Consider the following 17500-nt stretch of genomic DNA (forward strand, 5'->3'; position numbering starts at 1 on the left):
TCTTGAATATTTTTATAGATAGAGATAAACTGTAAACAGCACTAATGTACAGCAAAGTAAGACCTAAAATTAAGTCAACTGACCAAAATAGTCAATTGACCCCCGAAGGAGTTATTGTCCTTTATAGACAATTTTCATAATATTTGTAAATTTTTACTAACATTTTCCACTGAAACTACTGGGCCAAGTTCATTATAGATAGAGATAATTGTAAGCAGCAAGAATGTTCAGTAAAGTAAGATGTAAAAATACATCACCATCACCAAAACACAATTTTGTCATGAATCCCCCTGCTTCCTTTGTTTAATATTCACATAGACCAAGGTGAGCGACACAGGCTCTTTAGAGCCTCTAGTTTGGTAATTGATTGTATTATTAAAGATATTAAAGATATTTTCAAACTTGAAGTTTCTGTTCTGTGAAAAAATTTGAGCAAAGGAAATTTTTAAATTATGGACATTGCTTATTGCATTTCATTGTGTCTGTCCCATTATAAAAAAAAACTGAACTACTCTTTACCACTATATAAAGCTTTGTCGGAACATATCAGTAATGAACAAAACAGTAAATCAGATAAACTGTCAAATAATTCTAAATGAACCTTCAAATTCTTGACAAATGTTTTGATGTCCTACTTTGAAATTCCAAGTATATAATTACCATTAACATGTAATTGTCCAGAAAATAAATGTAAAATGTTCTGCTGGACATTAAGCAGCATTCAATCAAGATAAGCTAACATTTGGCAGTCTATGTATATTTGAGAATTTTATTCCTGGTTTTCATGCTTTTTTTAATTTAATGAAATTTAAAGCAAAAGTTATATATACTTATTCAAGAACTGGTGAAATACATTATTTTCTCTCACAGATCACAAGTAGACGAACTGCAAGACTTGGTAGCAGAATTAGAAAAAGAAAAGAAGAAAATGTTAAAAAAGATTGCGGACAGAGATAAGCAGCTAAAGTTAAACAAAGAACAGCTTATCCAGAACAAAAAGCAAATAGATAGGTTACAGGGTCGTTTAGACAAGGTACAGTTACGTATAATATTCTGTCTGTTGTTTGGAATAAGATGTTTTTACATACATGTACAATTAGAAAACACAGATGTAGCATTATTGATGTCCATCAAAGAATTGCAATTAAACTTGTTGTAACTTGTAGGAGCCTTCTTGAATGTTAAGGCTGGGATTTTGCTCTTTGTTTAATGGTTACTGTGATTTTTAAGGAAAATAACAGCAATTTTTTATGCCTCTTTTACGGGCATTATGTTTTCTGGTCTCTGCATTCGTTTGTCTGTCTGTCCCGCTTTAGGTTAAAGTTTTTGGTTGAGGTAGTTTTTGATATTAGAAATCTTACCCCATTTTCACGGTCCACTGAACATAGAAAATGATAGTGAAGACGGGGCATGCGGATGGGGCATCCGTGTACTAGGGACACATTCTTGTTTTTTAATATCTTTTGGTCATTGCATATCTGTTTACTTTACTACACCTTATTTGGTGTTAAAATTAATTCATAGAAAAACCATCTGCTTGCTTTTATTGAGAAATCCCAGATAGAAAATCTTTGGTATTATATTTAAAATGTTTTGTATTTAAGGAAAGAAGAAAATCTAGAGATGACCAAAAGAGGGATTTGACATTACTAGAAACTAGGGAAGATACATGGAGAAGTCAGTTAGAAGACAAAAATATTGAAATAGCAGAACTTAATAATAAATTGCAGGTTTGTATACAGATATTAAAACAAAAGAAAATAAATAAAACATTAATTCATTTGTCTGTAATACTGTTATATAGATGTAAACCTTTTACCTGAAAGAAGTCACATCTGTTTTACATAGAGATAAACAAGATAAATTTCTCTCTAAAATTGCTTAAAATAAAACAGCATAATTTAGGATACTTTATCAGGAATTATCTAAGTTCGGCTTGTGCAATTTTGATGTGAAAAATAAAGTCTCTTTGTAGATAAGTTCTAACCTTTGTTCTGATGTAATGGCTCTTGTGGTACTCAGGAAAGGCACTTTCAAAATGTGATAAGCATCTTTAGAGATGAAATTTAGAATTAACCCTAATTTTTACTGTATCTGAGCCCTCCCTGCTCCCCTCAATTCAAAGTGTTTTACTTGAGTCCCACATATGTTTATTTATTTATGGCTGCTCCATCAAAACTGTTTTCCATAGGAAATTATTAAATATGAAAAAAATAGGCATTACATCATAAAGCATCATGCTGCAAAATTATAATTCATTATGTTTATTTTCAGAGACCACTCAAAAATTACTGATTTAGATGGTAAAAACAAATTTGGTTATTGGTAACATATTCAGATCATTAGTAGTTAAATTCTTAGTTTAGAGACAAAAAAATGTAAGGACTTGTATTTATGTAGGGTAAATATAGATATAAAACGATTGAAACTGAAGTGTTCATAGCAATAATATATGATACTTCGTCTAAAGTGCAAATAAATGCAATATCATTTGCTAGTTAACATGGTATAAAGTAGTGATGTACTCAAGATATTTTTTCAACACTTGTACATATATCTTTGACAGGAAATGGATGATTTGGTTGATGCTTTTGAAGTTCAAGAAAAAGAATTTATGGAACGAGAGCAGTATCTTTTGAGTAAATTGCAAGATAGTCAAGAAGTTGATAAAGTGGTTAGTGTAATAGAATACATTAATTTATTTATTTCTGTCTTTTATTAGGTTTTTCATTAGTTAAATAGTTAAATTCTTAGTTTAGAGACAAAAAAATGTAAGAACTTGTATTTATGTAGGGTAAATATAGATATTAAAATATGTGTTTATCTATACTAGGGTTAATTTTGTACATTAAAAAGGCCACACTTACATTTTTTTGGTTTGCCCAAAGGTAGAGACAGTGGGTAGGTACATGAACATAGTTTTTTTCTTTTTTTTTTCATCTAAGAAAAATTTAAGTGTTAGATGTTTTTTAAGTTGTGATGCTTAGCTGAATAAAAAAAAAAATCACATCAAGACAATACAAGATTTTGAGTAGGCAGTCATTTTCTTGGTAGGTAGGGTTAGGGAAAACCAAAAAAAATTGTGCAGTATAATTGATTCTCCATTGTGTCTGTTTTTGTTAGGTTGATATGATAGAGGTCTGTAACATATCCATTGAAGCATCTATTAAACTGCAGGTAAAGCAACCCATCAATATACTGCTTACAGCATGGACAGTTCTTTGATTCTACAGATTTTATACACTGCAATTATTATATCACATTTTGTTCCAAATAATGCTAGGATCTTTTCTTAATTTCTTGGTCATGCAAATTACCCTTTACTCAGACTTGGGAAAATCAAATAAGCATGTCATCTTAGTTTTAAATTTGATTTGGACATTTTTTTTACAAACAAAATTTAATGAAATAAGTACAAAGGTCCAATAAACTTAAAATAGCAAGATTTTAGGAGGAATATATACTTTTTGAAGCCCATACCTGTAGCCAGGGGGGTTCGGGGGTTCATCCGAACCTCCTGACTTTAACAGTGCTTACAAACAATCACTGTTAAAGTCAACATTTTGTTCAAATTGTGACTGTTAAAGTCGAGTTCATGAGTCCAACGAACCCCCCTTGGAAATTCCTGGCTACGGGCCTGAAGCCTATATGATGACTTTGAATTCTGATGGATAGTTTTCTCATTGGCAATCAGACCACATCTCCTTATTTAATATTTTTTCAAACATAAAAAAAAAGACGTTAAGAAATATATTTTTGTATATTTAAAGAAAATGTGTTGAGACTTATAATATTTTTACTTTCATAGAAATAGGTATTGAGAAATATGATAACTACATCAGACATCTGAACCCCTACCATTTTCTATTATTTTTTTTTTTGGAATAGTTCAAAGTAAATATTTTATCAAAGAACAAATGCCCACACCAATTTATAACCAGAATTGGAAAAAATAGAGAATCTCATATATTCAGTATATTAGTGGTGGTGATAGTTGCTTTAATGCCAGAATATAAAAGTCATTATTTGATAACCAGAACAGAAAAAACAGTAATTATGTCACATTTTTGGAAGGTTGCATGAAGTTTGGCAGGTTAGAAAAAAATAGTGTAATCATTTGTGAAGCTTTTTATACGACCGCAAAGTTTTTTTGGTCGTATATTGGTATGATGTTGGCGTCGTCTGCGTCGTCGTCATCGTCGTCGTCGTCCGAATACTTTTAGTTTTCGCACTCTAACTTTAGTAAAAGTGAATAGAAATCTATGAAATTTTAACACAAGGTTTATGACCACAAAAGGAAGGTTGGGATTGATTTTGGGAGTTTTGGTCCCAATATTTTAGGAATTAGGGCCCAAAAAGGGCCCAAATAAGCATTTTATTGGTTTTTGCACTATAACTTTAGTTTGAGTAAATAGAAATCTATGAAATTTTAACACAAGGTTTATGACCATAAAAGGAAGGTTGGGATTGATTTTGGGGTGTTTGGTTCCAACAGTTTAGGAATTAGGGGCCAAAAAAGGGCCCAAATAAGCATTATTCTTGGTTTTCGCACAATAACTTTAGTATAAGTAAATAGAAATCAATGAAATGTAAACACAAGGTTTATGACCACAAAAGGAAGGTTGGGATTGATTTTGGGAGTTGAGGTCCCAACAGTTTAGGAATTAGGGGCCAAAAAGGGGCCCAAATAAGCATTATTCTTGGTTTTCTCACCATAACTTTAGTATAAGTAAATAGAAATCTATGAAATTTAAACACAAGGTTTATGACCATAAAAGGAAGGTTGGGTTTGATTTTGGGAGTTTTGGTCCCAACAGTTTAGGAATAAGGGGCCCAAATGGTCCAAAATTGAACTTTGTTTGATTTCATCAAAAATTGAATAATTGGGGTTCTTTGATATACCGAATCTAACTGTGTATGTAGATTCTTAAGTTTTGGTCCCGTTTTCAAATTGGTCTACATTAAGGTCCAAAGGGTCCAAAATTTAAACTTAGTTTGATTTTAACAAAAATTGAATCCTTGGGGTTCTTTGATATGCTGAATATAAAAATGTACTTAGATTTTTGATGATTGGTCCAGTTTTCAAGTTGGTCCAAATCGGGATCCAAAATTAAACTTTGTTTGATTTCATCAAAAATTGAATAATTGGGGTTCTTTGATATGCCAAATCTAACTGTGTATGTAGATTCTTAATTTAACTAAGTTTGATTTTAACAAAAAATGAATTCTTGTGTTTTTTTGATATGCTGAATCTAAACATGTACTTAGATTTTTGATTATGGACCCAGTTTTCAAGTTGGTTCAAATCAGGATCCAAAATTATTATATTAAGTATTGTACAATAGCAAGAAATTTTCAATTGCACAGTATTCAGCAATAGCAAGAAATCTTCAATTGCACAGTATTGTGCAATAGCAAAAAATTTTCAATTGCACAGTATTGCGCAATAGCAAGAAATCTTCAATTGCACAATATTGTGCAATAGCAAATATTTTCAATTGCACAGTATTGCACAATAGCAAGAAATATCTAATTGCACAATATTGTGCAATAGCAAGAAATTTTCAATTGGAGTTATCTTTCTTTGTTCAGAATAGTAGTTGAATCAACTTAAATCATTGTTTTATACAATATACAATGTATATTCACTTTTACTACCAACCAATCTTTACCATTCAGTGATAACAAGCATTTTATTTTACATTTTAATATTTTATGATGTATTTAAGAGTAGTTATTGTTGCAAACTCCATTAGAAATTTGAATTGATATCAGTTTTGGAAAAAGGGAAAGGGGGATGTGAAAAAAAAAATGGGGGGGGGGGGGGTTAAATTTTTCTCATTTCAGATTTCATAAATAAAAAGAAAATTTCTTCAAACATTTTTTTGAGAGGATTATATTCAACAGCATAGTGAATTGCTCAAAGGCAAAAAAAAATAATTTTAAGTTCATTAGACCACATTCATTCTGTGTCAGAAACCTATGCTGTGTCAACTATTTGATTTTAGATTTAAATAAGTTTGAAGAAGAAATCTTTAATTGATTTGTAAAATCTTGACATTTGTTTTGTGTAAAAAACCCATATAATGTCAAAAATTTGACCACAATCCAAATTCAGAGCTGTATCACGCTTGAGTGTTTTGTCCATACTTGCCCCAACTGTTCAGGGTTCGACCTCTGTGGTCGTATAAAGCTGCGCCCTGCGGAGCACCTGGTTAAAATGTTTAAATTTGCATTGAACTTTTTGTCCACTTTTTGTCCATTTTTTCAAATATTTGTTGCTAATTTTCCCCGATATCAGAACTTACTCAATGTTTAACTGCTTATTTGCTAAATGTACAATTACAAGTTTAATAAATTTCTATGTACACACATTGACAATATGTACATCACTTTGTGTACACTATAGTTTGTGTGCATTGTGTGCATAATTTCCAGAATGGTTAAACAAACAGATTCAAAACGTATTATTTAAATTTATTCTACCTAGGAATATGAGGTATCTGTATTATGTTTGTACTAGAAAGTAGAATTTGATGTTTTATAATGTAACTGTGTGTATCTTTGATTTGTACACATGTTTTATAATGTTACTGCTTGTATCTATAATTTTTACACATGGTTGATGGTCATGCTATGTTAATTTAGCATTGATGACAATCTGTTCTCTGATCATATTTATAAGGTAACAACTTATAAAGTTTACATTCAGATTGTCCTCACTCTATAACATAAGGGTTGGTCTGTGTGTGTAAAGTTTTCATTGGTAGAGGGGTTCAAAATTTATGTTTTGTTTGATAATGAAAAAGACCCAGTGACAAAACTAGAATAGTCCCAAGTTTATATAGTTCCTCAGTTATATGGCCTGAAATAAACTAGACACAATGTTGGATGTATTTTTAGTTTTGTGTTTTAAGGTTGCAAGCCTCAATGATATATACCTGATGTCTATATAAGTTCCCAAGCGCTCACTTAGATCATGTTTTATAAGAGTCAAGAGCAATTGATTGGAGGGTTTTGGTGTAATTTTGAATGAAATTGCATTTTTTGTTTGTTATCATTATTATTCTCAATTATTATTATACATACCATACTTATTGTTATATTGCTCTGACCTATATATAGCATCTGTTCATCCAACAAATATTTTAGTCACACTCTTTAGACAGAATGAAATGACTCAATATTTTGTTACAAGTGGTTTTTCTTTCTTATCTTTCAGCCATCTACTTCATATTTTCTGATAAATTGAATTACAACTAGTGGTATGCTAGCATGACAATGCATGCATTCTTGTTTTGATAATATTCCTAACTGTACATGTTGAGTATTTATAATTTTCACAAGAAAGATATACATTGAGCTCAAAAGAGATTTATTTATTAAATTTACTTGAAAATGGCTGCCCTATTGTTTTGACAGACTAACAAAGCAGGCCTACTCTCCTCAAAGAAATTTCATTGGCATACTATTTGTATCATTTTTATCTTACAAGCACGACTTTGGCCGAATCCTGTAATATGCTTTTATATTGCCTGCATTCCAATATAAATATTTAGAAAAAAACATTTTGTTAATGGTTTTCCCCTTAAAAAACTCATGTCATTAGAAATTATCAGAATAATTCATTTTTTTTTTTTTAAATGGTTGATCTGAAGATAATTAATTGATCCGTTAAAGAAATTTGTATCTGTTAAATGCAAAAAATTGGTGAAAGTGAAATTATAAGATTTTTTTTACCCTTATTGAAGACTGTTACTTACAAACATTCCTAACATTGATGGAATATGTTGAGACAGCTTCTATCAGTTAGTATAGTACTACATTTTATAATTTGGGTATTTGGAGAAAAGGATTGTCTTCACACATCTGTACCTAATATAGTATCTGCCTATTTTCAATTTTGTCACTGCAACTGGACTTTTAACAAACTAAAAAGTTGTCATTTTTAACTGTAAATGGAGTTGAAAACTAACTCAGTATTTAATGGATATTATCTGTTATAGGAATTACATGTTTTGTTTCACACTAAGTCCAGAAGCAGGAAATCTGATGGTAAAAGTAGGAAAAGGATAGAGGAACTAACAAGTTTAATTCAGAAGCACTCTTCAGAAGCTGATCTTTTTAGGGAAAAAGAAGAGGATTTCCAAGAACAAAATCAGGTAATTCTCGTAGATCAAAATAGACCCACGGTTGTATAAAGAATTACAGAAGAATTTTGCCGACATATTTATTGTTAAGAAAAAAATGTACTTGAAAATAAGCAAACTTAACTCTATTGATATTTAAATTCCGCGAGGTGAACCAACGCCTGTGACATCGTTTTGGTAGAGTCCCTGAAGTGGATACCTTGGTATGCCGGGTTGTCAAATCATGCAAATGAATGCAATCCTTAAATAATAATTAAAATTGACAACAACACTTCAAAAGATCTGCAATTTTATTATCTATGTCTACATGTTTCGCCTGCAAGGCAGGCTTCATCAGGACAATTTTTATACAGAAATTGAGCCCCTGAAGTACTCCAAAGTGGTGCATTGAATTTGACGTCGTCATGGTGAGAGAAACAATGAAAAGTGAAAGTAGCAATACAGAGTTATAAATAGATAAGATAAATATAGAAAATTAAAGTTTGTATACAATGTAACTTGAGTTTGTTTTACTATTATATGATACATGAAATTGTTCTAAAGGCTTGGCATCTAATAGGACGAACTTCCCATGGTTCCTACCACTTCGCAAGGCTTCTCTTCCAACCTGGCCATAGTTGGAGGTTACTACTTCCCGGCGCGTCGGCAACAATAGGAAGATTATGATCGCCGCTGTGGATAATAAAATCGTCAAAAACTGTTCCTTTGTTAATTATTTGGTGACTCTATATAATTTTTGGAGTAGTTGGTCTGTATAATGGCATAGTTGTGAATTCCTGGTTCATTTAAGATTGGCGCCCGTGGCCAATAATAATTAAAATTGACAACAACACTTCAAAAGATCTGCAATTCTATCACAACTATGCCATTATACAGACCAACTACTGCAGACGATCCAAAAATTATATAGAGTCACCAAATAATTAACAAAGGAACAGTTTTTGACGATTTTATTATCCACAGCGGCGATCATAATCTTCCTATTGTTGCCGACGCGCCGGGAAGTAGTAACCTCCAACTATGGCCAGGTTGGAAGAGAAGCCTTGCGAAGTGGTAGGAACCATGGGAAGTTCGTCCTATTAGATGCCAAGCCTTTAGAACAATTTCATGTATCATATAATAGTAAAACAAACTCAAGTTACATTGTATACAAACTTTAATTTTCTATATTTATCTTATCTATTTATAACTCTGTATTGCTACTTTCACTTTTCATTGTTTCTCTCACCATGACGACGTCAAATTCAATGCACCACTTTGGAGTACTTCAGGGGCTCAATTTCTGTATAAAAATTGTCCTGATGAAGCCTGCCTTGCAGGCGAAACATGTAGACATAGATAATAAAATTGCAGATCTTTTGAAGTGTTGTTGTCAATTTTAATTATTATCTATTGATATTTGTACATGCTCAAGTATATGAACTGTAATACAAATACATTTCTTTACCAATGAAAAAAAACATGTATGAAAGAAATGAATGTATAATTGTATTTTTTTTCTTACAGAAATTACATTCAGAAATAGAGATGCTGAGACATCGAGCAAATGTTTCAAGTCAAACTAAAGACAACCTCTTAGAACAAGTTAAAGTTTATCAGGAGGAAATAAATGAACTAAAGAACAAAATCAAGGTATAATATAATTATGACAATTTTTTTTTTTTTTCAAAAAGGAAAAAGTTAAAAAGAGTCATAAACTGCAACATTCATGTTTACCAAATTGACTCAAACTCTCACTATACATAGTTGGACCCTGTTTGTTAATTTCAGCTGGTATCCATTTAATTTAAAATTCCATTTTATTTTTTAAGCCCAGTCCTTTAAAACTTGTGTCCACCATCTTTTCAGTCAATCGCAAATCCTTCAAATAAGTTTCTAACAAGTTCATAGTGCAAACATATCTTTATGTTAATTATGCAGTTGCTAGATATTATTTCCACAAATCCCAGTTACATTAACAAATATGATGTATATTTATTTCAGAGTTTACAAGAAAGTATTCAGCTGTACATGGAATCAGAAGATACTGCCAAAAGAGAGGATGCTCTTCAGAAGCAGGTCAAGGTAAATAAAAATAACCATTTTTTCAGGATAAGTTAGAAGAACTATGTCTATTAATAAAAAATTGTGTATAAATCAAATGCATATGGTCCATTTTTCATTTATTTTGTTTTGTGGTTAGATATTTCAAATTTAAGAAAAAACTTGATATTAAAGTTGATGTCCTTGGACATTTTTGCAAAAAATTGCCTTATCAAAGTGATTTTGCCTCTTTTTGCCATGATGATATGATAATTCAGAATAAACAATTGGAGGGAAAAACAGACCACGCCAACAACGTCATAAAAATCAGTCACTCCCCAGACAATGTATGAATCTATAATATTATATATATCTAGACCCTAGAGATAGAAGTTGATCTGTTACATGAAGACAAAAGAAAGTTACGGAGTGATGTCACCAAACACCAACAAGAACTAGAAGATAAAAGATTTAAAGTGGCAGAACAAGAGAGGGTAATTAGTAAATTCAATTGTGTACAGATTTTTTTCTATTTTTCCTAAGAATAAGTTTTAAAAAATCTAAATTTGATGTTATTAAATATCCAAAAGTAAATTTGTGTACTTGGTAACCTACCAGGCTTGACTGAATTTTTAACAGATCTAAATTAAATTATTCTCAGCATGTAGATGAGTTAATTGCATTATTATGGTTAATTATTAAATGTACTGTTTATATAAAGAAAAAATATTGTCTTTTACATTTATTATATATTTTTGCAATATTTAAAGATATGTTTTCTGAGAAGTTCTTTACTTATAATCCCACATGCATATATCATTAACCTTTAATACTATCTGGTTATTTTAAGTGAATTACATGTATATGCTTTGCTTTGCATGGCTGCATATGATTTAGATTACTTTTTTCCTATATACTTGTCCTATTATTATTTTTATTTAATTTACTAAAACTGTTATTTTTAATGTAGTTTGTAGCTAGAATTACCTATTGTATATTTATATCATTAACATGCATTTTTATTATTTGTATTCCCAATTTTCATTCTTAAAAAAGAAGTTGTCTCCATATATATAAAAAAAGAATGTTGTCTCCCTTTCAGAAATGTTTAAGGAAGGGTGAAAAGTGCATTATTGAATATCGCAAAACAAATAAAAAATTTAAGTGTCATTAGAGTAGTTAAATGGATAACACATTTAGAATTTCTTTAAATACTATTTGAAAATACCTGTCTAAAAGGTAAGTATTCTTTCTTAACTTTGTAATGAGAAAAGTGGAATACAACTAATAGTAGCATCTTTAGTATTTATCTGTAGTAGCATGATTTTTATTTAAAAACATACTTGCTAACCTTTTCAGAATTTTGTGGAAGAAATACCTTCTAGAAAGATTGCCTTAGTTTTTAATTCTTCACAGTATTTCCATAACTGACACAAATTTGAATGTAACAGTTTAGATTTGGAACAGTTGTGTTTCTTGAAATGATAGTATGCTTACTGCTTGAATTTTTGAGAACGGGCCAATACTTTGAATTTTACATTCAGTTTTCAGTGCACAGTATCCTTCATCAGGTATTCACAAATTTTAGAAGCTTAATACATAAAACATTTATGAGCATCAAAACGAAGTGTACTACCAGTGCAGCAATTTATGCTAACAATTTCTTTGGCCAGGTTTGCCTAAGGTAGTTGAAACCTTAGTTTTAGTGAATTATAAACTTACAAATTTACCAAAATATATCTGTTATTAATTTGACAAGCATGAAGATCTTAAAAATCCACATGAAAATGAAATGGATTTCATTGTTTTTTTTAATGTCCATTTGGGTTTGGAACATTAAATCCCAGGAATTCCTGAGAGCATTCACCAGCTGTCATTGTTAAGGTTAGCAGATATGATTAACTCCTATATATAGCTCCTAGCAGCATGGCAATATAGCTCTTGTGGTGATGGTTAACCCATGCATGACATGTCATTTGTTAATAGGTTATTGCTAATGTTACACAGACAATTTCAAGACAGACAGGCAAGCTAGAAAGAGTGGAGCGACAACTGAATGATACAAGAGACAGAGACATTGATTTGAGGGTGAAGATGAGGGAACAACAAGAACTTCGGTAAGTTGTAATGTCTGTCTGCAGAATGTGAAAAATACATATGTATCTTTTATGAACTGTAGGATAAAAAGCTTCTTTGAAAGTGCATCTATCATGAAAATATGCACAGGTATGCGGAAATATATTTTTCTTTTAAAAAAAACATTGAAATGACAAAATGCAGCTCTACATTGACATAGTACACCTTCTGTTACTATAACTTTCATGTAATAAATGTTAAAGAAATGCAGTGACTAAAATGAAATTTCATTCTTTTGAAAAAATTTTGTATGTTTAAAGTTAAACTGCTATTTTATAGGACTAAACTTTCCAATGAAAGATTTGCAGAGCTTGAAAAACAAAATCGTGATCTAAAGGTTAAAATCAGGGAACTGGAAGAAGAAATAGAGAAGCTGAAATTAACATCAAAACATTCCAACGATCAAACTGACGAAATTTCTCGATTAAAAACAGAAGTTGTAGATAATATAGAAAAACTTAACAGTGTTCAAGAAAAGATGGATCAGTGTAAGAAGGAGAAATTTGACTTGGATAAAAAAGTCCGGGATTTACGGTTAGAGAATGACACTCTGGAAACTTCTTTTAAAAGATCAAAAGATGCAGTAAATCGTCTTGAAAAACAAGTGGAGGAATTGCAAAATGGCCAAAGAGAATTTCAGAGAATAAAACTAGAAAAAGACAGATTAAATTTGAAAGTGAAAGAACTTGAACAGACAGCTGAAAAGGCTGAAGCTGCCGATAAATTCAAACATGAAAGAGATAGTTTAGAAATTAAAGTGCAGAATCTTGAGAAAGATTTAAGTGATTTGAAAATATTATCTTCTAAACGATGGAACAAGGTAGAAGATGCAGAAGATCTCCAACAAGAAAACAAGTAAATAATGATTTAATAATTCATATTTATAAGCAGACTGATATTTTTAAGACATCTCCATTATGCATACAATTAATCCAGGGATGGCTTTTGAAAATGGGATAACTTTACAAGTGTTAATTGTCTTATATTAATTTATAATGCATTTCATAAAAAAAACCCTGAGGTTATGGTATGTAAATATGCAAATGAAATGGATGATAAGTAAATGTTTTAGTTGAAAAAAAAGAAAATTACACCAACTTGAAACTTTCATTTGGTTCATTTTTAAATTTTAAATGCAAAAAGCTTCATATATACCATAATTTATTTGGAATTTTTTTGCCAGATATTTAGAAAGTAAAATAAAGACACAGCAAGAAACATTGGAACAATTAGAAATCAAACTAAGAAACCTTGAGGAACAGACTAAAGAAATCAGCAAGAAAGATGGAAAGATTAAAAGTCTAATGGAAGAATTAGACAGAATACGTCTGGAGAAAAGGTCAACAGAGGTCAAGTTGTCAGAACTGAACCGTGACCTAGAAAAAAAACAGAGACAGAGTACAGACACTAAAAAAGATGTCTTACATGTAGAGGAAAGATTCCAGAAGGTACAGTGTATAATGTTTAATAGATAGATTATTTTTATCTGGATCTAATTGTGTAGGTACATATTTGCATATTGTTAAAACATCTTAAAAACAATTTATAGAAGCTATCTAGACCATTATTTGTTTGTTTTGATTGAACATCAAATTTTTTTCAGAGGATTCATTTGATGGTGTTGAAATTTGCTTAAATGTATTATGCATATTGTTATGCGTTTACTTTACTACATTGGTTAGAGGTATAGGGGGAGGGTTGAGATCTCACAAACATGTTTAACCCCGCCGCATTTTTGCGCCTGTCCCAAGTCAGGAGCCTCTGGCCTTTGTTAGTCTTGTATTATTTTAATTTTAGTTTCTTGTGTACAATTTGGAAATTAGTATGGCGTTCATTATCACTGGACTAGTATATATTTGTTTAGGGGCCAGCTGAAGGACGCCTCCGGGTGCGGGAATTTCTCGCTACATTGAAGACCTGTTGGTGACCCTCTGCTGTTGTTTTTTTATTTGGTCGGGTTGTTGTCTCTTTGACACATTCCCCATTTCCATTCTCAATTTTATCAAATATCATATAGTATAAAAAAGAAGATGTGGTATTATTGCCAATGAGACAACTATCCACAAAAGACCAAAATGACACAAACATTAACAACTATAGGTAACCGTACGGCCTTCAACAATGAGCAAAGCCCATACCCCATAGTCAGCTATAAAAGGCCCTGATAGACATGTTTAATTGAGTAAGTCATTTTCTGGTACACATCTGACCTGTTACTAATGCAATGACTGGTAAAACTACAGTAGAAATTTTGATGTACTTCTGATTAGTTGGTTATCAATGGTATAAAAATGTATCAGATTTTGCTGTAAGAAGAGTCTTTATTGAATCTCTATTAATAGAGTTGTTGCCTATTTATGTTAAGCCTCCTGCAAACAAATCAACTCTTATTGTTGTAGGAAAGAAAAAGTCATGAAGAAGCTATCCAGGAGGTGCGGCAGGAACTAGAGGAGTCTAACTTGGCACTGAGTGAAGCTAGGTCATTGTTGGCTGCTACACAGAGACAGGAGAAAAGTATGAGGGAGAGACTGGAATCAGATATTAGAGAATTACAACTTAAACTTCACAAATTAGAGGTAAACTTTGAGACCTTCATGCCATGTTAATTTTTGGGGTATTTTTTGTTTGTTTGAATTTTATCTTTTTGTATTGCATTGCACTATAGATAATGTTTATTGTACATTTGTGGTATCCATGGAAGGCACTTTGGAAACAGAATAACCATCCATATATACAATATGTCAGACTTGCATACATTATATAACTTGTACAGCAAAATATTTCACACCCACCACCCACCAATAGTGGCAAATTCATGTTACCTTCCCAGGTCCTTTGTACATGAATTAATATAACTTTAGTAAATATAAGTTTCCAGAAAAGAAATTGTTTACACATATTTCCTTTTTTTTTTATTCTAACACACGTTGCAGGTATTTTATAAGATATTGAAAGTTGTTGATTTTATTAAGATTTTTTTATTATTTTTTCAATAATATTTTCTAATTTTAGACATCAGGCCCAGATAATGATGATGAAGTTAATGTATTGAAGTCTGAGAGAGACAAATTGAATAGACATATTAAGGTAAAATATAGTTACTGTTTATTATAACATCGATCTGTGTAAAATGTAATCATTTATTGCAGTATTTGACAGGCAACCACACAACAAAGTTCATTTCAAGCTATTCCCTTTATAAGTGATTGTGAGTGGGTTAAAACGGAAGTTTAGTTTTTCAACATGTTATATTGGTCTTTTATGATCTTATAAATGTTCATTTGATGTTCTGTTTGCATAAATTCTCAAAGAATGTATAAAATACTGTGATACCGTATGATTGCCAATGAAATAACTATCCACCAGAGATATAAGAATGAATATGGTTGTTGTTGGGGACTTTTGGAAGGATTGTAATATAGGCACTGTGGATTTTAACAGAAAATTGAACTTGATTTTGATAATTATATTTAACAAAAAAGGGTTAATTTTAATTGACATTGTTTTAAGTGAAAAATCTGTTTTTATCAATCTAAAGTTGCTCTTTTAAAGTGTCCAAATTGGGTTTGTTTCATATACTTATTTAATTTTAGGAGCAAGATGAAAAAATGAGTAAACTCCAGAGAGAGAAAAGCTCAGCCTTTATGGAAAAACAGACATTAAAAGATACTTTACAGCAAAAGGAACATCAGTTGGAACTTGAAATCACGGTATGTTGTGTAAAGGAGCTTTCAAGGATTTTGGGAGTATGTGCCAAGATCAGGTTTGCAATAATAAATTTTTTTATATTTGCATTTGTGATTTGTGCTGAAATATAAAACTTTTTATTGAAGGATTTTGATGAATAAAATCCTTAACTTTGATGGTTTTTGAAATGTAAATTTACCTATTTTATAAGGCATATCACAGATGAATGCAGAGGGTTGGAAGGTTTAAAGAAAATGCAGAGGTGGTTTATTATAAAAGCAATATTTTATTGAAATGATAGGCAGGTTTGGCATTTTTATAGGGTGCCTCCATGTATATACACCTATCTATGTAATTGTTTCTCTGGTTATTAATAAAACACTTGATTTTTAACAGAAAGCAGAAAAACTACAGCTGATATGTGGAGAACTTGAAGAGCAAATACAAGATTTAGAAGCCATTAATACAGAAAATGAGGAAAGACATGTGGAATGGGATAATATCAAGTAAGAAACATGTTTCATCATAAGCAGCATTTAACTTCTGATACAAATGCCAGGTTCTGTGGATTCATAATTGTTCATGCATTTTGTTGATAAAGGTTAACCACAAATTCAAATGTTCAATGAATTTAAAAATTTCTATTTGCCTGTATGCAGCCAAAACCACAAAATCAAATCTCTACTCAAATTAGTACCCATGAAAATAATTGAAATCACAGTAATAAATGAAGCTGATGTTATAAATAAGCAGCTAAGTCTAGCTGGAATGTGGCCATTAAATCTTATGGCTATAATCTCTGCACATTAATAAACTCTTGCTTCAACTATCTTAGGGATCTGTAGGTGACCTGTTGCTTTGCAAATATTCTGCCAATAACCAAAATATGCCATTCTTGCCATTGGCAGTCAAAATTTTCCCTCCTCCATCCTTGTCAAACCACTTTGCAGAATCTACTTTGATATATTTTTAATTTGTTCTCATTATATTCATATCCATATTCTGATTTCTCTCATTTTGTGAATACTTTTAATGTTTTAATTGTCTTTATAGGAAAACATTTGAGACAGCTGTTGATGAAAGAGAAGATGAAATTGAAGGAACGACCCAGAAAATTCATGCATTAGAACAGGCAAAGTGAGTCAATTTTGTGTATCTTCACATGTACACAACTTGAAAAACAAATATTTAATTCAACAAGTAGTAAAGAAATATATAATGACGTAATGAGAATGAATGAAAGAAGATTTGGGGTATACATCAATAAGATAGCAAACCAAGGCTGTTATAAGCACATTAACTATACTTTACCGGTACCAGTATAATATCGTTATATAAGTTATTATTATTTTGATATTGTAGGCAATCTGCTAGTCAGAAAATGCACAAAATGAAAGAGCAGGTACAACAGTCAAAGGCTTTACATAAAGCTGAAGTTGAAGAGTTAAATCACAAAGTGTGGGAGGCCAACAGAGCAGCACAAAAATATAATATAGAGGTGAGTT

The 17500-nt window shown here is 31.0% G+C and overlaps 1 protein-coding gene across 2 annotated transcripts in view; it reads left to right on the plus strand.

Annotated features, from left to right (window-relative positions):
* The window catches only part of LOC143063716 (citron Rho-interacting kinase-like), a 71976-nt gene that overhangs the window by 22707 nt on the left and 31769 nt on the right, over nt 1-17500 (plus strand). Inside the window, exons 12-27 of one of the 2 annotated variants that reach the window (XM_076236040.1) lie at nt 871-1033; nt 1605-1730; nt 2567-2674; nt 8007-8162; nt 9657-9782; nt 10134-10214; nt 10550-10666; nt 12159-12289; nt 12588-13163; nt 13492-13756; nt 14708-14884; nt 15321-15395; nt 15902-16018; nt 16392-16501; nt 17049-17132; nt 17358-17493. In XM_076236040.1, the coding sequence (XP_076092155.1) occupies nt 871-1033; nt 1605-1730; nt 2567-2674; nt 8007-8162; nt 9657-9782; nt 10134-10214; nt 10550-10666; nt 12159-12289; nt 12588-13163; nt 13492-13756; nt 14708-14884; nt 15321-15395; nt 15902-16018; nt 16392-16501; nt 17049-17132; nt 17358-17493 (2548 nt within the window). The remainder of the gene's footprint in view (nt 1-870; nt 1034-1604; nt 1731-2566; nt 2675-8006; nt 8163-9656; nt 9783-10133; nt 10215-10549; nt 10667-12158; nt 12290-12587; nt 13164-13491; nt 13757-14707; nt 14885-15320; nt 15396-15901; nt 16019-16391; nt 16502-17048; nt 17133-17357; nt 17494-17500) is intronic. The other variant, XM_076236041.1, reaches the window with a different exon arrangement.

Source organism: Mytilus galloprovincialis, chromosome 2 (assembly GCF_965363235.1).
Source record: "Mytilus galloprovincialis chromosome 2, xbMytGall1.hap1.1, whole genome shotgun sequence".
Taxonomy (NCBI): Eukaryota; Metazoa; Mollusca; class Bivalvia; order Mytilida; family Mytilidae; genus Mytilus; species Mytilus galloprovincialis.